The sequence below is a fragment of the Piliocolobus tephrosceles genome, chromosome 21, assembly GCF_002776525.5.
Source record: "Piliocolobus tephrosceles isolate RC106 chromosome 21, ASM277652v3, whole genome shotgun sequence".
In the NCBI taxonomy this organism is placed as follows: domain Eukaryota; kingdom Metazoa; phylum Chordata; class Mammalia; order Primates; family Cercopithecidae; genus Piliocolobus; species Piliocolobus tephrosceles.
Window position 1 is genome coordinate 11,999,372 of NC_045454.1, and position 22,646 is coordinate 12,022,017.

At 52.5% G+C, this 22,646-nt stretch overlaps 1 protein-coding gene across 2 annotated transcripts; it reads left to right on the top strand.

Moving 5' to 3' along the window:
• The first annotated feature begins 7,062 nt into the window (after positions 1 to 7,062).
• MYPOP (Myb related transcription factor, partner of profilin) lies at positions 7,063 to 19,441 on the top strand. 2 transcript variants are annotated; one of them, XM_023182560.3, is made up of 3 exons: positions 7,063 to 7,224; positions 7,968 to 8,518; positions 18,141 to 19,441. In XM_023182560.3, the coding sequence occupies exons 2-3, from the start codon at positions 8,020 to 8,022 to the stop codon at positions 18,839 to 18,841; spliced, it is 1,200 nt and encodes a 399-aa protein (XP_023038328.1). In that variant the 5' UTR covers positions 7,063 to 7,224; positions 7,968 to 8,019; the 3' UTR covers positions 18,842 to 19,441. The 2 variants fall into 2 exon arrangements, with proteins under 2 accessions (XP_023038328.1, XP_023038329.1); XM_023182561.2 differs by lacking the exon at positions 7,063 to 7,224 and having other exon boundaries at positions 7,231 to 8,518.
• Positions 19,442 to 22,646: the final 3,205 nt, after the last annotated feature.

Genomic DNA, 22,646 nt, shown 5'->3' on the forward strand with positions numbered 1-22,646 from the left:
GAGGCAGGAGAATGGCATGAACCCGGGAGGCGGAGCTTGCAGTGAGCTGAGATCCGGCCACTGCACTCCAGCTTGGGCGACAGAGCGAGACTCCGTCTCAGTAAATAAATAAATAAATAAATAAATAAATAAATAAATAAATAAATAGATTGATCTCTGCCAAAGTGCACAGCAGTTCAGAGAGCAACAGGGATAGTGTCCCTGGTACTCAGAGGGATTATGATGGGGCTGGTGGTGGAGGCTGCTTTACACCTGGAAAAGTGAGACAGGAGAGAGCTAGAGAGAGAGAAATAGTGGTTGTCAAGTTTTGTGTTTCTCTTTTTTTTTTTTTCGGGTAGGGTTCTGCTCTGTCCTCAAAGCTACAGTGCAGTGGTGTGATCATGGTTCACTGCAGCCTCAAACTCCTGGGCTTAAGCCATCCTCCCACCTCAGCCTCCCATGTAGCTACAACTACAGGCACACCTCACCCCACCTAGCTAATTTTTTTTTCTTTTTCCTTTTTTTTTTTTTTTTTTTTGTGTAGACACAAGAGTCTTGCTTTGTTGCCCAAGCTGGTCTTGAACATTTGGCTTCAAGCGATCCTCCCACCTCAGCCCCAAAGTGTTGGGATTACAGGCGTGAGCCAACACACCTGGCCTGTTTCCCTTGTTTTAAACCACTCAGTTTGCAGTACCTTGTCATGACAGCCACAGGAAAACTGGGGCTCCGGGGAGGCATCCAGGGAGTCTGGACTGAAGTAGGTGTTGTGTCAAAGTCCGGCCTGGAGCCTGTGAGAAGCCTGCATGCAGAGAGTTATGGGAAGAGGTACAGAGAGCTCTGCAGGTGTGGACAGGTCGAGGCCAGATGCAGGACAGTTGGTGATTCTCCTGCAACTGCCCTATCTCCTGCAGTTACCTCCCATGAACCAGAGACCAGGGAGGCAGGCAGATGGAGAGCACACAGGGCAGCCTCCTGGGCTCAGAGGAGATACACAGGGGCAGAGTGGGCATGCAGGGGCCACTGGAGACTTCTGCATGGCGCCTGTGTGCATCAGACGCCACCTTGCCCACCCCTGAGGAAATCAGAGGACAGCAGCTTCTCCGTGCAGAGAAGCAAATGCTTCAGAATGGCCTCTTCCCTCCAGCACTTTGGGCTTAGGAGAGAGAAGAGAGGAATAGTTCTACACCCACATAGAACCAGGGAAGGAAAATTAGATCCACTAAGGATAGACCTAGAGCTTCACAGAGTCCCCATTGTACCCTGAAGTATATAAGGCCAAGGCTTTGTCTCTGCACCTCACACTCCCACAGTGGCCAAGAGTGCCTACCACTGTGTTGGTTTCTGAAACTGGATTTGTGCACGCGTGGGGTTCCAGGGCTTCTGGTGAGTGGTGACCATAGATTAGACCTGATTTCCAATGCTAACCAGTATCTGGCCCATTCTGGAGAATTTTATACACACGAAGGGAAAAGATTGCAGGTTTTTTTTTTTTTTTGAGACAGAGTCTCTCTCTGTCGCCCAGGCTGGAGTGCAGTGCCATGATCTTGGCTCACTGCAACATCCACCTCCCAAGTTTAAGCAATTCTCCTGTCCAGCTTACCAAGTAACTGGGACTACAGGCATGTGCCACCACGCCCGGCTAATTTTTGTATTTTTAGTACAGACGGGGTTTCACCATGTTGCCCAGGCTGGTCTCGAACTCCTGGCCTCAAATGATCCACCCGCCTAGGCCTCCCAAAATGCTGGGATTACAGGAGTGAGCCACTGCATCCGGCCAAGATCACATTATTAACAAAAGTCTTTATTTTTAATTTGTACTGAGAATGTTGAGAGATCACTTTTAGGTTTATCATTCAGTTTCTCCATTTCTCTACCCTCCCACAAAAAGTCTTGCTCTGTCACCCAAGCTGGAATGCAATGGAGTGGTCATAGTTTACAACAGCCTCGAACTCCTGGCCTCAAGCAATCCTCCCTGCTAGGCCTCACAAAGTGCTGGGATTACAGGCATGAGCCACTGTGCCTGATCCAGATTCTCTCTTAATGTGTCTCTCCATCTGTCGTTTTTGCCTTCTTCCTCTGCCCTCCTTCCTTTCTCCTTTCTCCCTCCCCACATTCCTTCCTTCCTTCCTTCCTTCCCTCTTATCCAGTCCAAGACAGAAATCTCACACTCATTAGTAAATCCCCTTGGCTCTAGCCTCAACATCCATCCCAAATCTGGCCATCTCTTCTCCAGTGCACTACCCTCCAATGCCCCACCACCTCTCACCCAGAGTACTGCAGCCACCTCCTCAATGATCTTCCTCCTTCTACTCTCAACCCCTTAGGTTCTGTTTTCAGGCTGGGCACAGTGGCTCATTTCTGTAATCCCAGCGCTTTGGGAGGCCAAGGCAGGTGGATCACTTGAGGCCAGGAGTTCGGGACCACCCTGGCCAACATGGCAAAACCCCATCTGTACTAAAAATACAAAAATACAAAAATTAGCAGGGCATGGTGGTGCACACCTGTGATCCCAGCTACCCGGGAAGCTGAGGCACAAAAATCACTTGAGCCTGGGAGGCAGAGTTTGCAGTGAGCCAAGAAGGCACCACTGCACTTCATCCTGAGCAACAGAGGGAGACTGTCTCAAAAAAAAAAAAGAGAGTATATTTTCTTTTCTTTTCTTTTTGTTGTTGAGATGGAGTCTCGCTCAGTCACCCAGGTTGGACTGCAGTAGCATGATCTTGGCTCACTGCAACCTCCACCTCCCAAGTTTAAGTGAGTCTCCTGCCTCAGGCTCCCGAGGAGCTGGGATTACAGGTGCCTGCTATCACGCCTGGCTAATTTTCGTATTTTTAGTAGAAACGGGGTTTTGCCATGTTGACCAGGCTGGTCTCAAACTTCTGACCTCAAGTGATCCATCTGTCTCGGCCTCCCAAAGTGTTGGGATTACAGGCATGAGCCACTGCGCCCAGCCAAGAGTATATTTTTAAAACCCAACAAAAGTGATCCCATTAAAACACAAGCCAGCTCATCTCCCTCCTCTCTCAGAGCCCTCCTGTGGTCACTGTCTCACTCCAACTAAAAGCCAAAATCCTCATCTCGGCCCACAAGACCCCACACAATCTGCCTCTCACCCAAGTCTGGCTCTTTTCCCACCCTCTCCCGTTTGCTCAATCTTCTCAAGCCACTTTGTCCTCTAAGCTGAACACTTCTGGAACATTCTGGCCTCGGGGCCTTTGCATTCACCCTTCTGGCTCCTTGGACAGCTCTTGGCCCAGATACCTACCTACATAGCCTACTCTGCCACTTCCTGCAAGCCTTTGCTCAAAGGTCACCTTCTCCCCGAGGCCTTCCCACCCACATATTCCTGATCCCTCCAACCCATCTCTACTTTTCTTTCCTCCTTAGCACTTATCACCATCTAACATGCCGTGCAGCTGAGTAGTTTATGTCTCTGGTTGCAACGGTCAGTTTCACTTGTCAGCTTGTCTAGACCGCTGTGCCGTCATTCAGTCAAATATGAATCCAGCTGCTGCTGTGAAGATATCTCATAGATGTGATTAAAGCCTATAATTAGTTTACCTTAAAGAAGGAAATTTATCCTAGACAATCTGAGGGGGCCGGGTGCGGTGGCTCATGCCTGTAATCCCAGCACTTTGGGAGGCCAAGGCAGGTGGATCCCCTGAAGTCAGGAGTTCAAGACAGATTGGCCAACATAGTGAAACCCTGTCTCCACTAAAAATACAAAAATCAGCCAGGCATGGTAGCACGCACCTGTAGTCCCAGCTACTTGGAAGGCTGAGGCAGGAGAGTTGCCTGAGCCTGGGAGGCGGAGGTTGCAGTGAGCCGAGATCGCACCACCACACTCCAGCCTGGGTGACAGAATGAGACTCTGTCTCAAGTAATAAAAATAATAGGCCAGCACAGTGGCTCACGTCTGTAATCCCAACACTTTGGGAGGCCGAGGCAGGCGGATCACCTGAGGTCAGGAGTTCAAGACCAGCCTGGCCAACATGGTGAAACCCCGTCTCTACTAAAAATACAAAAAAATTAGCTGGGTGTGGTGGTGGGCGCCTGCAATCACAGCTATTCGGGAGGCTGAGGCAGGAGAATTGCTCGAACCGGGGCAGCGGAGGTTGGCAGTGAGCCAAAATCGTGTTACTGCACTCCAGCCTGGATGACACAGCAAGACTCCGTCTCTATAAATAATCATCATCATCATCATCACCATCACCATCATCATCTGAGTGGACCTGCTACAATCAGTCAAAAGGTTTTCAGAGCAGTGCCAAAGCTTCCCTGAGGAAATTCCACCTGTAGAGAGCAGCTTCAGTTCACGCCCAAAGCTCCAGCCTGCACTTCCCGATGGGTGCCCTTTGTATGGATATTGAAGGTGCTTAGCCAGCCCTACAATCCTGTAAGCCAATTCCTTGCAACAAATTGCTTCATACATACCCCCTACTGGTTGCGTTCCTCTGTGTTATACCTGATTGATGAAGTGATTTACTTCCTGTCCATCCCTCATCCCCTGCTAGAAAGGAAATTCTGAGAGTGGAAATCAGTATTTTGTTCACTGCTGTACCCCAGGTGCCTAGGGCGGCACTTTTTTTCTTTTTCTTTTTCTTTTTTTGAGATGGAGTTTCGCTCTTGTTGCCCGGCTAGAGTGCAGTGGCACGATCTCCGCTCACTGCAACCTCTGCTCTGGTTCAAGCGATTCTCCTGCCTCCACCTCCCGAGTAGCTGGGATTACAGGCGCCCACCACCACCCCCAGCTAATTTTTTGTATTTTTAGTAGAGACGGGGTTTCACCGTGTTAGCCAGGATGGTCTCGATCTCCTGACCTCCTGATCCATCCACCTCGGCCTCTCAAAGTGCTGGGATCTCAAAAAAATAAAAACAAAAAAAAAAAAAAAACTCTTCTTTTTAGACAGGGTCTCACTCTGTTACCCAAGCTGGAGAGCAGTGGCCTGAGCATAGCTCACTGCGGCCTCCAGCTCCTGGGCTCAAGTAATCCTCCCGCGGCAGCCTCCCACGCACCCGGGACCACAGGCATGTTTTTTTTTTTTTTTTTGAGACAGAGTCTCTCTGTGTCGCCCAGGCTGGAGTGCAGTGGCCGGATCTCAGCTCACTGCAAGTTCCGCCTCCCGAGTTTACGCCATTCTCCCGCCTCAGCCTCCGGAGTAGCTGGGACTACAGGCGCCCACCACCTCGCCCGGCTAGTTTTTTTTTGTATTTTTAGTAGAGACGGGGTTTCACCATGTTAGCCAGGATGGTCTTGATCTCCTGACCTCGTGATCCACCCGCCTCGGCCTCCCAAAGTGCTGGGATTACAGGCTTGAGCCACCGCGCCCGGCTTTTTTTTTTAATTTTTAGTAGAGACAGGGTTTCACCATGTTGACCAGGCTGGTCTTGAACTCCTGACTTCAGATGATCCACCCATCTCGGCCTCCCAAAGTGCTGAGATTACAGGCGTGAGCCACTGTGCCCAGCCTTATATTCACCATATCTTACCTGATCCCACACCCCCAAGTGGGACCTGGGCCAGAGACTTGGGTTTCACCTAGATATCTTCCTTTCCTTCCCTAGCCCGACACTCACCATGCTTTCCATATATTCTCTCAAACGTCTCTCCATGTCCCCCCTTGACACTGTCCCTGTCTTAATCTAGTCCCCCCCATGCCCCATTCCTAATCCTTTCCTTACCCCTGCTCATGACTTTTTTTTGACTCTGCCCAGTAGTCTTGCTCCCTTCCACCCACCCTCCACACAACAGGCAGAGGGGCCTTTTATTTTTCTCTCTCTCTTCTTTTTAGACAGGGTCTCACTCTGTTACCCAAGCTGGAGAGCAGTGGCCTGAGCATAGCTCACTGCGGCCTCCAGCTCCTGGGCTCAAGTAATCCTCCCGCCTCAGCCTCCCAAGTAACTGGGACCACAGGCATGTATTTTTTTTTTTTTGAGACAGAGTCTCACTCTGTCACCCAGGTGGAGTGCAGTGGTGCAATCTCAGCTCACTGCAACCTCCACCTCCCGGGTTTAAGCGATTCCCGCGCCTCAGCCTCTAGAGTAGCTGGTATTACAGGCATGCACCACCATACCTGGCTAATTTTTGTATTTTCAGTAGAGACGGGGTTTCACTATGCTGGCCAGGCTTGTCTCGAATCTCTGACCTCAGGTGATCCGTCCGCCTCGGCCTCCCAAAGTGCTGGGATCACAGGCGTGAGATCCACCTCGCCCGGCCCAGGCTACGGATTTCAGCTTTTATGTTCATTGTACCAGGAACTCAATAAATAATTTATATTTATTGAGTCCATGAATGAAGCACCGCTTGTCGCATGACCTTGAGGACTCCTGTAGGATGCTAACGAACACATTTCTCAGCCGGACTGAGCTCCATCATCCTGCCATTCGGCTCACCCCACCTGCGTTCTGGCTTCTTTCCTGTCTCCGTGCACTTGCTGAAAGTCATGCCGGCGTCAGGATTTCCCTCCCTACCAGCCAAGAAGCTATTCCCTCTTATCTTCCCCGCTCCACGAGGCAAAGGTGCGGACAGAAGGGCCCCCAAGGCGTGATTGGAAGGCATGTGGGTTGCTATGGTTACCGCATCCGCCCGGGGCGGGACATCCTCAGGACGCGCCGCCTCTAGGGGTGTGAGGTGGGAAGCTCTGGAGCTGCCAAGCGCAGGGGCGGGCAAGCCCGGAGGCAAAGCGGTTTCCTCACGCCTCCACCCCACCCACGCACTTGTCAAAGAGACAAAACGCTTCGCTTCAGTGCTGCCTCCCTCCCCTTTCTCCTAGAGAAAGGCACAGTTGCGTAGTTAGAGAGCAGGGTGGGCTGGAAGACTGTCCGAAAGGCTGAGTACTGGCGCGCTCCCAGTATCTCTCCCACCAAGGCTCGCTACGCCTGCGCCAAGACCCCGTCCCGGGTACGACCCGGGACAGGCGCATGCGCGCGACGGAGTTTTTGCGCGTGCGCCGTTGTGGCCCCAGGGGCCTGGGGTACCCGCGCGGCGCTAATCTTACGGCTGCGCAGTTGCGGCCTGCTGGTGGGGCTCGGCGGTTCGCAGTTCTGCGCCTGCGCTTTGCTGGGGGAGGTGGGACTGAAACCTAGGCGGTAAGGGCGTTGTGGCCGACTGGCCCTGGGCGCGCTTGCGCCGTGGCATGCGGGGCGGCCGGAGGCGGGGCCCAAAGAGGGGAGGGAGGGAGGCGGGGGGTGGGAACAGGCCGCAGAAGCCCGAGCCCTGACCCACCGGCGGCTGCGGCGGCGCCGGTGAGTGACCCGTGGCCCAACTCGGTCCCCACCCTCCGCGACCCTCGCTCTCCCTGCCGTCCCCGGTAGCCTCCGCTGTCTCCTTGTGATACGAGACTTCCGTTATCTCTAGAGCTCCCCTTAATTTCTAGCAATCCCCAGAGCCCCCACAACCCCCGCAGACCCTGATCCCTAATATTTGATCGTTCCAGCTCTTCCAGTGATACAGGAGCTCCCACCTCACCATTATTCCTGGACATCCCCTCTAAGGCCCTTCTCATATCAGTCTTACAGATGGCCCCGTTGCCCCCTGGAGCTCCTAGAGCGCCTCCTCTGCTCCAGATTCCCCCCTTCTTGCTGCATCGCCCCTTCCGCATCTCCTTACCTTCATGCATCTAAGACCCCCCGAGGCACCCCCATCCTCCCTCCATTTCCTATCCTCCCGTGCCCCCATTATCTAACTCCTGCAGACACCTCCTCTCCTCGCACTTTTCCTCCTTTCCCTCCATCCCTCCAGACCCTCCCCCAATTTCTATCAACTCTTCAGCGTGGCACTTCGCCCCGCGCGAAGTCCGAGCCGAGCACTCGGCCGGTGTCAGCTATTCTTAGGCGCTTCCGACTGCCCCGGGTGCCCGAAGCCCCCGCCCGCCTCCCGCCCCCACTCCTGCCCCGGGGACGAAGAAGCTCGCGGCCTGGGGGTCCGGGCGGGGCGGCGGCGGGGGGACTCCGAGCCCCCGCCAGCCCCGTGCGCCCTTTGCCCGCAGCGCCGGCGCCCCCCATGCGCCAGACGGCAGGACGGCGGCGTCGGGGGGCGCCATGGCCTCGGCGGCGGCGGGCGAAGCGGAGGAAACCACCCGGTTGCGCAAGCCGCGCTTCTCGTTCGAAGAGAACCAGATTCTGATCCGTGAGGTGCGCGCCCACTACCCGCAGCTCTACGGCGCGCAGAGCCGTCGGGTGAGCGTGGCCGAGCGACGGCGCGTGTGGGACGGCATCGCCGCCAAGATCAACGGTATCACCAGCTGGAAGCGCACGGGCCAGGAGGTGCAGAAGCGCTGGAACGACTTCAAGCGCCGCACCAAGGAGAAGCTCGCTCGCGTGCCGCACTCCACACAGGGCGCAGGGCCCGCCGCGGAGGACGCCTTCTCCGCGGAAGAGGAGACCATTTTTGCCATCCTGGGGCCAGGTGTGGCGGGGCCAGGGACAGGTGCTGGGGCGGAGGAGCCCCCTGCAGCCCCCTCTTCACAGCCGCCGCCCCCAAGTGCCTGCCCCCAGCGCTACGTGTTGTCGGAAGACCGCCGGGAGGACCGACGTGCAGGTGAGTGTCTTCGGCGGCATCGCTTAGCGAGAGCAAACACAGAGTCGGCTGTGTGCCTGCGCTGTTCCCGCCTTGCTGCAGTCCTGTGAGGTGGATGCTGTCCTTTTCCCCATTTTATAGCTAGGGAAGCTGAAGCTCAGAAAAATGAAATGACTTGGCCCAGGTCCCTTAGCTAGTAACTGTCAAGAGTCAGGAATGGAACCAGACCTAGGAGGCCTGACTCAGGTCCACACCTGGGCTCATCAGCGCAGGCAGGATTTCATGAAATGCAGTGTAGAGTAGTGACTGGAGGCAGGCTGCCTGGGCTCCTGTCACAACTTTGCCACTCAACTGTGTCATCTGAGTAAGTTACTGTACTTCAGTTGCTGCATCTGTAAAATGGAGATAAAAATAGTCTGCACCTCAAAGCGTTTCTGTGAAGATTAAATGAGCTAATACAGGTAAGTTGCTTAGTTCAGCACCTCCTGAACTCTCACTGTTAGTTCTTGATAGAATCGTCAATGCGGTGAGATGCATACTATTTCACTATTTCGTATATATGACTCAGACATGTTTGGTAATTTTCCCAACGTCATGCCTGGGATAGAGGTGTGGAGAGCTGACTACAGAGCCTTCCTGCTTAGCCTTGATTCTGGATTATTTCTTCTACAGCCGTTCCTCCCTGAGCACCTGCCCCATGCTCGATGAGGTTGGGGACACATGGATGACTGAGCCAGTCTAGTAGAGGGGTGGGGAAGACAGTGATGACTTGAGGGGTCAGGGCTGGGGTAGGGGATCCTAGGGACTGTGGGAGCCCAGAGAGGGTTTCTGATTTTGGTGGGTGAGGTGGGGGGGGTGTCCAGGAGGGCTTCCTGGAGGAGGGGACATCACAGCTGAGATACAAAGAGTAAGAATGAAGAACTGGGAAAGTATTTTTGGTAGAGGGAACAGCATGTGCAATGGCTTGGAGGCAAGAAAGCTTGGCCAGTTTGGGAAACTAAAAGAACTTGGGCAGAGGGTTTAGAGTGGAAAGGTTGAAGAAAAGTAACATTTTGAGATGAGTTCAGAGAGGTCAGCAAAGGCCAGACCATACTGGGCCTTTAGGCCAAGGTGAGGAGTTTGGATTTTATCCTGACTGCTATGAGGAGCCACTGAAGAGTGCGGAGAAGGGGAGGAACATGGGCATGATCAAACAGGACAGTTCAAGATTATGTGATTCAGAGAGGTTCATTCACCAACCCAAAGTCACACAGCAAATAAGCGACAGAGTCAGGACTCAATCATAAGTGTGCATCCAACTCCTAGTCCATGGCACTTAACCACTGAGCAAGATTGCCCAGCAATAACAAGAGTTAATATTGACCACAGTAGTGAGTGTGCCAGAATTAGATTATACATGGCTTGGAAGTTAAGGTTAGGAATTTGGACTTACTATTTTGTTTTGTTTTGTTTTTTGTTTTGAGACGGAGTCTTGCTCTGTTGCCCAGGCTGGAGTGCAGTGGCAAAATCTTGGCTTGCTGCAACCTCCGCCTCCCCAGGTTCAAGTGATTCTCCTGCCTCAGCCTCCTGAGTAGCTGGGACTGCAGGCACCCACCACCATGCCCAAGTAAATATTTGTATTTTTAGTATAGATGGGATTTCACCATGTTGACCATACTGGTCTGAACTCCTGACGTCAGGTGATCCACCCACCTCGGCCTCCCAAAGTGCTGAGATGACAGGCCTGAGTCACCATGCCCGGCCTGGACTTGCTCTTGAGGGCATTCAGGAGGCATGAAAGTCTCTTAAGTAGGAAGGTGACACAATCACATGGGACCCTTGTTCTCAAACCTTGAATCAAACCTCAGTGTTTCCATCTGTGAGATGGCCCCATAGGACCAGAGCAGAGATGGTCAACTTATTTTTTCAGAAGCTTGTTACTGCTTCATTCACTCATTTAACAAATATATATTGAGAACCTCATCCAAGGCAGACACTGTGGTAGGTGCAGGGAATACCGTAGAGAACAAGACAAAATTCCCTTCCCTTATGGAGCTGACATTATTATTATTATTTATTTATTTATTTATTTGAGGCTGAGTTTTACTCTTGTTGCCCAGGCTGGAGTGAAATGGCGCAATCTCGGCTCACCGCAACCTCCACCTCCCAGGTTCAAGCAATTCTCCTGCCTCAGCCTCCCGAGTAGCTGGGATTACAGGCATGTGCCACCATGCCTGGCTAATTTTGTATTTTTATTAGAAATGGGGTTTCTGCATGTTGCTCAGGCTGATCTTGAACTCCCGACCTCAGGTGATCCGCCCGCCTCAGCCACCCAAAGTGCTGGGATTACAGGCGTGAGCCACCACACCCGGCCTGGAACTGACATTCTATGTAGTTGGAGGAAACAGACCACAAAGAAGTAACCCCCAAAACAGACTGTATACCAGGAGGTAGTGAGAACTAAGAGGATAAATAAGGCATATTCAGAGGATGGTGAGTCATGGAAGGGGGCTATACAGACAGGGTAGTCAAGGAGGGCTTCTCTGAGGTGGTGAAATTCAAGTAGAGATGGGAATACAGTAAGCCTGACAGACAGCTGGGAGAAGGGCACTCCTGCCAGAGGAAACGGACATGCAAAGGCTCTGAGGCAGGAACACGTGTACGGCATCCTTGATTAGAACCTTACACAGGCCTGGCCAGGCGTGGTGGCTCACGCCTGTAATCCCAGCTCTTTGGGAGGCTGAGGCAGGTGGATGACCTGAAGCCACATTTCAGTTCAAGGCCAGTTTGACTGACATGGAGAAACCCCGTCTCTACTAAAAATACAAAATTAGCCAGGCATGGTGGTGTATGCCTGTAGTCCCAGCTCCTCAGGAAAGCTGAGGCAGGAGAATCACTTGAACTGGGAGGCGGAGGTTGCAGTGAGATGCGATTGCACCATTGCACCCCAGCCTGGGCAACAAGAGCGAAACTCCGTCTCAAAAAAAAAAAAAAAGAACCTTACACAGGCCTGGCATGGTGGTTCACACCTATAATCCCAGTGCTCTGTGTAGTCCCAGCTCACACACTCATTTAAAAGTAAGGAAAATGAGGGCCAGGTGCAGTGGCTCATGCCTGTAATCCCAGCACTTTGGGAGGCCAAGGCGAGCAGATCACCTGAGGTTAGGAGTTCGAGACCAGCCTGGCCAACATGGTGAAACCCCGTCTCTACTAAAAAACACAAGAATTAGCCGGACGTGGTGGCATATGCCTGTAATCCCAGCTACTCAGGAGGCTGAGGCTGGAGAATCACTTGAACCTGGGAGGTGGAGGTTGCAGTGAGTTGAGATTGTGCCACTGCACTCTAGCCTGGGTGACAGAACGAGACTCCATCTCAAAAAAAAAAAAAAAAAGTAGGGAAACTGAGAGCCAAAGTTTGCAAATAAATATGATTTTAACTCTTAAACAGTGAAGCTAGGCACAGAGGCATGCCTGTAATCTCAGCACTTTGGGAGGCTGAGGCAGGAGGATTGCTTGATCCCAGGAGGGCAAGACCAGCCTGGGCAACAAAGTGAGACCCCATCTCTACAAAATAATCCAAAAATTAGCCAGGCATGGTGGTACGGCACCTTGGGCCCAGCTACACATGAGGTTGAGGCATGAGGATCCCTTGAACCTGGGAGGCGGAGGTTGCAGTGAGCCATGATCACACCACTGCACTCCAACCTGGGCAACACAGCAAGACCCTTCCTCAAAACAACCAAAAACAAACTCTTGTAGGGGCACTTCTGTGACTCCTATGAGCCTTGTGGGCGCGAAGGCTACTTTCTGTTCCTTTTTACTTAGTAGACTGGAAAAGCTACATTTCTGTGTGGCTGCAATTCCCACGTTCCTCATAAGGAAGACTTACCATCCACACCCATACTCCAGGCCCACAGCCCTTGCCCAAGGAGTGGTTAAGAGCATGAACTCTGGCCTGGTGTGGTGGCTCACACCTGTAATCCCAGCACTCTGGGAGGCCGAGGTAGGCAGATCCCTTGAGGCCAGGAGTTTGAGACCAGCCTGGCCAATGCAGTGAAACCTCATCTCTACTAAAAATAAAAAAACTAGCTAGGCATGATGGCACATGCCTATAATTCCAGCTCCTTGGGAGGCTGAGGCAGGAGAACTGCTGGCACCTGGGAGGTAGAAGTTGCAGTAAGCTGAGATTACGCCACTGCACTCGAGCCTGGGTGATGGAGTCAGACTCCATCTCAAAAAAAAAAAAAAAAAAAGAGCATGGATTCTGGCCAGGAGCAGTGGCTCACACCTGTAATCCCAGGACTTTAGGAGGCCAAGGAGGGAGGATCATTTGAGGCCAGGAATTTGAGACCAGCCTGGGCAATACAGCGAGGCTCCCATCTCTATAAAACAAACAAAAGAATGGACTATGGAATCAACCTAGGTTCAAATCCCTTTTCTGCATATCACTCTATGACACCTCTCTCTGAGCCTCAAGTCACCTCATCTATAAAATGGGGCGATGATCATGGTAGCACCTACCCCAGAGAATGGCTGGGAGGACTCAGTGAAATAAGTGGGGAGCTTAGCCCAGAGCTTAGCCTAGGTCCTGGCTGGAGCAGGTGTCCTGTCACTGTCAGCTCTGCTCATCTCCCTCCCAGCCTCCCTACCTCCTGCTCGTGGCTGGCCCAGGGGGGCTGGACCCCCAGCAGTCAGGGCAGAAAGTGGCTGGTTTGTTTGTTTTTGAGACAGGGTCTTGCTCTGTTGCCCAGGGCTGGAGTGTAATGGTGAGATCTTGGTTCACTGCAACCTCAGCCTCCAGGGTTCAAGCGATTCTCGTGCTGCAGGCATGTAACACCAGGCCCGGCTAATTTTTGTATTTGAGTAGAGACGGATTTCACCATGTTGGCCAAACTGGTCTCGAACTCCTGACCTCAGGTGATCCGCCTGCCTGGGCCTCCCAACGTCCTGGGATTACAGGCTGAGCCACCACGCCTGGCCTGGATGGCTGGTTTTTTGTTTTTGTTACTCTTTTTATTTCTCTCTCTCTCTCTTTCTTTGGCTGGAGCTTTTTGAGAGAAGAGCAGGGTGATCTGATTTGGCCAAGGAGCGGGTGGCCAGCTTCCCTGAGGAAGGAACATCCGAAAAAACATCCGAGCTGATGCAAGAGGCAGTGTGAGCCTGGCCCAGGGAGCAGCACGTGGGAAGACAGACAGAAAGGAGGAGGTGGGGGCAAGCACTGAGGCCCCATAGCCGTGGGAAGAGGCTGGACTTTCTCCTGTGGGTGCTGGGAGCTCTGGGGCCTGGGACACAATCAGCGCTGAGTCTCTGGAAGCCCCAGTTCTTTTCTCATTAAAGAAAAAATGTTGTGCTGGACATTGTTCTAGGCGCCGGGTAAACAGAAGGGAGCAATACAAAGCCCTGCCTGATGGAGCTGACATCAGGAGGAGGAGACAGACAGCAGACACAGAGCCATACCGTGCCAGGTGGAGATAAGTGCTGGGAGAGAAATCAGGTAGGGTTAGGGGAGAAAAAAAAAGGTGACGGGGCCAGCCTGAGCAACATGGCAAAAACCTGTCTCTACAAAAACAAAACAAAAAAAATTAGCCAAGCGTGGTGGTACACACCTGTAGTCCCAGCTATAGCTACTCTGGAGGCTGAGGTGAGAGAATCGCTTGAGCCTAGGAGGCAGAGGTTGCAGCGAGCCGAGATTGCACCACTGTACTCCAGCCTGGGCGACAGAATGAGACTCCATCTCAAAAAAAAAAAAAGTAGGCCTGATGCATGTGAGGATCAGCAAGGAGGCCAACGTGGCTAAAGCCAGGTAACCCAAGAGGGAGGGATGGGAGCTGAGGTCAGGGAGGCAATGGGGGCAGATTGTGCGGGGCCCTAGAGGCCTCAGGGACTTTGCCTTTACCCTGAGTGAGGTGGGAGCCACAGGACGGTTTGAGCATAGAAACAATATCCGACTTGTATTTTTTTAAACAATTATAGTGCGATATACAGCCATGTGCAGTGGCTCATGCCTGTAATCCCAGCACTTTGGGAGGCCGAGGCGGGCAGATCACGAGGTCGAGAGATCGAGACCATCTGGCCAACATGGTGAAACCCCGTCTCTACTAAAAATACAAAAATTAGCTAGGCATGGTGGTGCGCGCCTGTAGTTCCAGCTACTCAGGAAGCTGAGGGTGGAGAATGACTCCAACCCGGGAGGCAGAGGTTGCAGTGAGCCGAGATCTCACCACTGCATTCCAGCCTGGGCAGCTGAGTGAGACTCCATCTCAAAAAAAGAAAAAAGAAAAGAAACAAAAAAAGATATACATATATTGGCAATATAATTTCCATACTATACAATCAACTCAGTGTACAATTTGCTTGAGCCCAAGAGTTTGAGACCAGCCTGAGGAACACAGTGAGACCTCATCTCTACAAAAAAATAAAATTAACCTGGTGTGGAGTCGCACATCAGTGGTCCCAGCAGCTCAGGAGGCTGAGATGGGAGGATCACTTAAGCTGAAGAGACTAAGGCTGCAGTGAGCTGAGATCTCACCCCTACATTCCAGCCTGAATGACAGAGCAAGACTCCATCTCAAAAAAATAAAAATCAAGGCCAAGCGCGGGAGCTCACGCCTATAATCCCAGCACTTTGGGAGGCCAAGGTGGGTGGATCACGAGGTCGGGAGACTGAGACCATCCTGGCTAACACGGTGAAACCCTGTCTTTACTAAAAATACAAAAACATTAGCCAGGTGTGGTGGCAGGCGCCTGTAGTCCCAGCTACTCGGGAGGCTGAGGCAGGAGAATGGTGTGAACCCAGGAGATGGAGCTTGCAGTGAGCCAAGATCGCACCAGTGCACTCCAGCCTGGGCGACAGAGGGAGACTCCGTCTCAAAGAATAAAAAAAAATTAAAATTAAAAATAAAGTGTACAGGGCCAGGCGCAGTGGTTCACGCCTGTAATCCCAGCACTTCGGGAGGCCGCCAAGGCGGGCGGATCACGAGGTCAGGAGATTGAGACCATCCTGGCTAACACGGTGAAATACCGTCTCTACTAAAAATACAAAAAATTAGCCGGGCGTGGTGGCGGGCACCTATAGTCCCAGCTATTCGGGAGGCTGAGGCAGGAGAGTGGCATGAACCCAGGAGGCGGAGCTTGCAGTGAGCTGAGATCGCGCCACTGCACTCCAGCCTGGGCGACAGAGCGAGACGCCATTTCAAAAAAAAAAAAGTAAAGTGTACAATTCAATGGCTTGTAGTATATTCAGAGTTGTGCAACCATCGCCACGATCAATTTTAGAACATTTTCATCACTCCATAAAGAAACCCTGCACTTCTTAGCCATCCCCAATCTCCCATCTTCCCCCAGCTCCTGGCAGCCACTCATCTATTTTCTGTTTCTATAGATTTGCGTTTTGGTTTTTTTTGTTTTTTGTTTTTTTTTTGAGACAGAGTTTCGCTCTTGTTGCCCAGGCTGGAGTGCAGTGAAGCAATCTCAGCTGACCGCAACTTCTGCCTCTCGGGTCCAAGCAATACTCCTGCCTTAGCCTCCTGAGTAGCTGGGATTACAGGCATGCGCCACCATGCCCAGCTAACTTTGTATTTTTAGTAGAGACAGGATTTCTCCATGTTGGTCAGGCTAGTCTCAAACTCCCAACCTCAGGTGATCTGCCCACCTCGGCTTCCCAAAGTGCTGGGATTACAGGCATGAGCCACTGCACCTGTCCTATTTTTTATTTTTGAGACAGTCTCGCTCTGTTGCCCAGGATGGAGTGCAGTAGCGTGATCTTGGCTCACTACAACCTCCACCTTCCCGGTTCAAGCAATTCTCCTGCCTCAGCCTCCCCGGTAGCTGGGATTACAGGTATATGCCACCATGCCTGGCTAATTTTTTGTATTTTTAGTAGAGATGGGGTTTCACCATGTTGGCCAGGCTGGTCTTGAAGTCCTGACCTCAGGTGATCCACCCACTTTGGCCTCCCAAAGTGCTGGGATTACAGGCATGAGCCACCGCGTCCGGCCAAATTTGCCTATTTTGGACATTTCATATAAATGGCCCCTATGATCTGTGGTTCTTTGTGACTAGCTTGTTTCCCGTAGCCTAACTGACTTGTATTTTAGTTGGACCCCTCAGGGTGCTGGTGGAAAAAGATACTGTCAGGGACGGGGGTGGAAGCAGAGAGCCCTCAGGGAGGAGATGACCGCAGTGGTCCTGGTGGGAGATGATGGTGGTTAGACCAGGGTGGGGACCATTGAGAAAGAAGTTGGATGTATTTAATTTGAAGGCAGAGACAATAGCTTCTGTATGCGGATGGTGTCTTAGTAAACAAAACAGTGAAGGTGTTTAACCTGAGCAGCTGGGAGGATGGAGCTGCATCAGCTGAGATGGGGGTGGCTGAGGGAGGAGCAGGTTGGGGGAGGATCAGAAGCCCAGCTCTGAGCAAGTGAGTTTGGGGCGTTTTTAGACAATCAAGAGTACACAGCTGGAGACAGGAGTCTGGAGCCCAGGCAGAGGTTCAGGCTGAGCCCAGGAAGCTGGGAGCCCCTGTATGCAAACTGTTCAAGCCCATGAGTGTGAACGAGACCCCAGGTGAGTACAGACTGAGGAAGCCTACCAGGCTAGAGGCTGAACTGGAAAATCCTGCTGTCCTGGTTGGAGAGAGTCTCAGGGAAGTGTCCATCAGTGCCCAGCCACCCCAGCTCTCTCCCAGGCCCCTCTCTCACCTCCTTAGGATCCAGCAGTGTGATGCAGTATCCCGATAGTTCAGAGCCTCATCAAATATTGGCCCTTCTCCGGGCGCAGTGGTTCACGCCTGTAATCCCAGAACTTTGGGAGGCCGAGGCAGGTGGATTGCTTGAGGTCAGGAGTTTCAGACCAACCTGGCCAACATGGCAAAACCCCATCTCTACTAAAAATACAAAAATTTAGCCGGGCAGGGTGGCACCTGCCTGTAGTCCCGGCTTCTTGGGAGGCTGAGGCAAGATAATCATTTGAAGCCGTAAGACGAAGGTTGCAGTAAGCTGAGATCACGCCACTGCACTCCAGTGTAGGCTACAAAGTGAGACTCTGTCTCAAAATAAATTAAAAAACTAGAAAAACTGTTGACTCTTACTGTCAGTGAGATGGGAGCTGCCTGGCCCAGCAAGGGACTTCCAGGACCTGCTTCCACTAAAGCTGGCACGACTGTCTCTCCTCTGGGTACAAAGACTGGCCTGCCATGGAGCTTCTCTTCCAAGGCGTGATCTGATGTAGGTTTTAAAAGGATCATTCTGGGGCCAGGCACGGTGGCTCACACCTGTAATCCCAGCACTTTGGGAGGCCTAGGCGGGCGGATCACCTGAGGTCAGGGATTTGAGACCAGCCTGGCCAACATGGTGAAAACCCGTCTCTACTAAAAATACAAAAAGTAGCCGGGTGTGGTGGCAGGCACCTGACACCTCAGCTACTCAGGAGGCTGAGACAGGATAATCTCTTGAACCCAGGAGTTGGAGGTTGCAGTGAGCCAAGATCATACCACTGTACTCCAGCCAGGGTGACAGAGCAAGACTGTCTTGGGGCTGGGGGGTGGGGGGTAGGAAGGATAGTTCTGGGTTCCGGTAGCGGGGAGGTTAGGGAAGGAAGGGGGAAAGGGGAAATCAAGGCAGCATTGAGGGTCACTCACCCTTTACCTGCACTTCTCTCTCTACAGATACATCAGCCCACAGCAAGGGGGGCTCCAGCAGCCCGGAGCCATGGGCCCGGCCCTCCTGCACTCCCCAGGAAGGGGGCTGCCCACGGCCCAAGGAGCGTGAGTCCCCACCCCCTTCAGCCCTGCAGCCGGTCCAGCTGCCTCGCCTGGCCTTGTCTCCACCACCCCCAGCCCCTCCACTGCCACCCCCACTGCCACTGGCCCAAGTGGCACCCTCGCCCCCTAGCCCCCCACCCCCTCCTCGGCCGCCACCCACGCTCTCGGCCTCAGACCCCTCCCTGGACTTCCTGCGGGCCCAGCAGGAGACTGCCAACGCCATCCGGGAGCTGGCCGGCACCCTTCGACAGGGACTGGCCAAACTGAGCGAGGCCCTGAGCGCTCTGCTGCCCCTTCTGCCAGGAACCCCAGTCGACTCCCTGCCCCCACCTCTGCCCCCACCCCCACCCCCACCCCCACCTCCCAGGCCCGTCCTGCCCCCACCAGCCCCCAAGGTGGAGATCACCCCAGAGCCCGTGTCTGTGGTGGCTGCTGTGGTGGACGGGGCAGTGGTGGCAGCCAGGGGAGTGATCATTGCCCCAAGGAGCGAGGAGGGGGCGCCCCGGCCACCCCCAGCCCCACTCCCTCCACACGACTCCCCGCCACACAAGCGGAGAAAAGGTTTCCCTACACGGAAAAGGCGAGGCCGATGGAAATCTCCGTGAAATCTACTATCTATGCTCCTGCCTGCACCCCCTCTCCCCAGCTTGGCGCAGTCGAGGGGGGCGATGCTCTCTGCCCATCCCAGCTGCACCCTAGCTCCCTGCTCCAGGGATGTGAGCACCCACTCCCTGTGCTAGTTAGTGCCTGATTCTCTGGGGGAGCCTCAGTAATGGGCCCCCCCCAACCCCTTTCTCTGGTACAGTGCTGTCTGCCTGGCTGCCTCCCTTAACCCTGACTTCTAAGCCATCAATTTCATGTTATTTATTATTGCCCTATGTGGGGTGGGGAGGGAACCTCTCGGGTCTGCACATCTCCCCTTCCCTAACAGTTCCTGTTCTTGACTTGAAGAGAATTGACCCGTGGGGGACTCCCCACCTGCCCAACCCAGACTTTGGAGCGCGTGGGAGTTGTGAGACAAATCAAAATATGGATGACAAAGAGGATATAGCCGTGTATACCCCAGGGAGAGGAGGCACCGAGTTCTGATGGGAGAGGTATAGGTTGGGTTCTCTGCCTACCATTGCTGTCTCTGACTTCTGGAGCTCAACCCCCTCCTTTCTCCCAGTGGTGACAAGATATCAATAAACTTATTTTTAATACAATTACTTGAGGCTCTGTCTGAGACAGGCCTGGGGGACCAGCACCTACACCTGCCCTGCCCCCTCCACAGGTAGGCAATTGGGAGGCTAGTGGTTTTCCAGCCTTTTTTTTTTTTTTTTTTTTTTAAATTAAAGCCATGAAGTCTTGTGTTTACATGAAATCTTCCTACTCATCCTTTAGATACCAGTCTAAATGTCACCTCCAGGAGAAAGTCCTAGATTCCTTCCCAAGGGTAACATGGGTTTGCCTCTTAGAGTCTCTCTCAGTGTCCTGTGGTTCTTTTTCTTTTCTCTTTTCTTATTTCTGGTTTTTCGTTTTGTTTTGTTTTGAGACAGGATCTCGCTCTGTTGCCCCAGCTGGAGTGCAGTGACATGATCACAGCTCACTGCAGCCTCGACCTCCCAGGCTCAAGCAATCCTCCTACCTCAGCCTCCCAAGTAGCTGGGACCACAGGCATGTGCCACCATACTCAGCTACTTGTTTTATTTTTCTAGAGATGGGGTTTTCCTATGTTGTCCAGGCAGATCTCAAACTCATGGGCTGTGGCAGTCCTCCCACCTCAGCCTCCCAAAGTGCTGGGATTACAAGCATGAACCACCACACACAGCTGGGTTCTTTTTTCATAGTGTCTTTAAATGAACGCAGGCCTTTATCTATTTAAGGCACATTTGCCCCATAATGTCATGAAGGCAGGAACTGGTTCTTTTACTCTGCTGCAGGGCCAGGTAACAAAATAGACAATCACCACCACTCTGGACTCAGACGTGGCTCAAGTGCTGGTGCTGCCCTGGCCAACTGTGTAACCATTGACGTCCAGTGTCCTTACCTGTAGAATGGGCATAAAGATGTCAGAGTCTTTCCTCCTATAATTAGATTATACTTTTTTTTTTTTTTTTGAGATGGAGTCTCCCTCTGTTGCCCAGGCTGGAGTGCAATGGCGCAGTCTTGGCTCACTGCAACTTCTGCCTCCCGGGTTCAAGTGATTCTCCTGCCTCAGCTTCCCAAGTAGCTGGGACTACAGGCGCATGCTACTACACCTGGCTAATTTTTGTATTTTTACTTAGTTTTTTTTTTTTTTTTTTTTTTTTTTAGACGGGGTCTTGCATCTGTCCACCAGGCTGGAATGCAGTGGTGTGAACCCATCTCCTGGGTTCACGGAATTCTCCTGCCTCAGCCTCCTGAGTAGCTGGGATTACAGGTGTGTGCCACCACACCTGGCTAATTTTTGTATTTTTTAGTAGAGATGGGGTTTTACCATGTTGGCCAGGCTGGTCTCGAACCCCTGACCTCAAATGATGGACCTCCCAAAGTGCCGGGATTATAGGAGTGAGCCACTGCCACCACCCGGCCTAATTTTTTAATTTTTAGTAGAGACAAGGTTTCACCACATTGGCCAGTCTGGTCTCGAACTTCTGACCTCAAGTGATCCGCCCTCCTTGGCCTCCCAAAGTGCTGGGATTACAGGCATAAGCCACCATGCCTGGGCAGGAAAGCTTTTCCTGACACACACTCCCCACAGCAGTCATCACAAATTTTAGTTCATCATTTGAGTAAATTTAGTATCTGCCTCCATCACCAGGCTGGGGCTTCTCAGGGGCAAGGCTTAAGCCTGTCTCAGTCACTGCTATGTCCCCAGCATTGCCCACCACGGAAGAGGGGTTGAATATTTGAATAACTGTCCAGCTTAAAAACAACTTCCCTTTATGGCACTTCTTTTCTGTGCCAAGCACCAAGCTAAGTATTTATATGCATGTTTGCATTCAATCTGAAGGTACCCAAATAAAAACAGACTCGAGGGGGTCTCCATTTTTTCCAAGAAGTTTAGAGACTTGCCCAAGGCCACAGCTGGTCAGAGGCCAGTCCAGTCCACCTGAAGGCTGAATCTGGCCAGAAGTCTTAACTCCCTTTAGTGTTTCGTAAATAATAGCCTAAAGGCAATTTTAAGTGACATATGAATGTCTTCTTGAATTAGTCGATAGTTTTCACTGATTTTTTTTAAGGTAACCAGTACATGAAACCCATGATTGTGAACGTATTACCTAGGATGAAGTAAAAATAGATACATCTTTTTATTTTTATTTATTTTTTTGAGACAAGGTCTTGCTGTGTTGCCCAGGCTGGAGTGCAGTGACGCAAACATGGTTCACTGCATCCTGTTACCTCCAGACTCGAGCAGTCCTCTCACCTCACCCTGATAAATCTTTAAGGGAGAAAAGTGTTCAAATACAGGTAGTAGACAAAATTGTGAAACCATTTTGAAATTTGAAGTCTGGGTAACAGAATCAGAGTTGCTGCGGTTCCAGTGGGACGGGAGAAGGGACAAGCAGCCCCCCACTAGACTGAAAACCAGGGCCAACTGGCACGTCATTCAAATATTTTTGAGCACCTAACACGGACCCAGGGCTAGAGAAAGGGGCTGTTGTGGGTTAGAACCTGGAGACCCGCCTCCGCCCTTCCCCAAAGACAGCCTCGTCCCGTTCCCAATGCCTGGGAAATAAGACAGGAGGGTCCTCAAAGCCTGACTGGGCCTTGCAGGTAGTGAGCGCTCAGGGTTGGGGAAAGGCAGTCTAGTGTTTGCCCTTCCCCAGCAACTCCTTCCTCTTGCCCGTCACTTCTTAACCCCTTACTCTTCCCTCAAATTGGGGAGCAATAGAGGATAAGGATCCCCCAAACGCCATGCTCCGAATGCACGTAAAGAGCCCCCAGAAATGTGGGGGGGGGGGGGCGCGGGTAAGGCAGCGTGAATCTCAAAGGCCTACCCCAACCTCCCAGGCAGCGGAAGTGCGTCACTTTATCCGCGCCCGCAGTGCATTTTGGGAATTGTAGTGAAGCAGGTGGCGGACGCCGAGCAGCCGACGGTGTAACCCTTTAGAGACCAGAGCGCGCGGGCAGAGCTGGGACAGGATTAGAGGGCGGTCAGTTCCCCCTTCTTTAGCAGAGAAAACTGAGGCAAGGCTCTGGCTCGGGAGCCCTTAGTCCTCTTCCTTCGCTGGCTGTGGCGGGCCCCAGAGGCATATATCTAGGATTCCGGGGGAGGACGAAGTGCCAAGTGGCCACCCCCACCCCCACCTAGTTGCTAGCTTCCCTTCCCTGCTCTGAAGCCAATCAGGGCTTCTCTGCCCCGCCCCAGAAGCTGCTACCTTCCTAATCCGTCATTGGCCCACCTTTGCTGGGCGGGGAAACTGAGGTTCAGAGAGGGCAAGACAT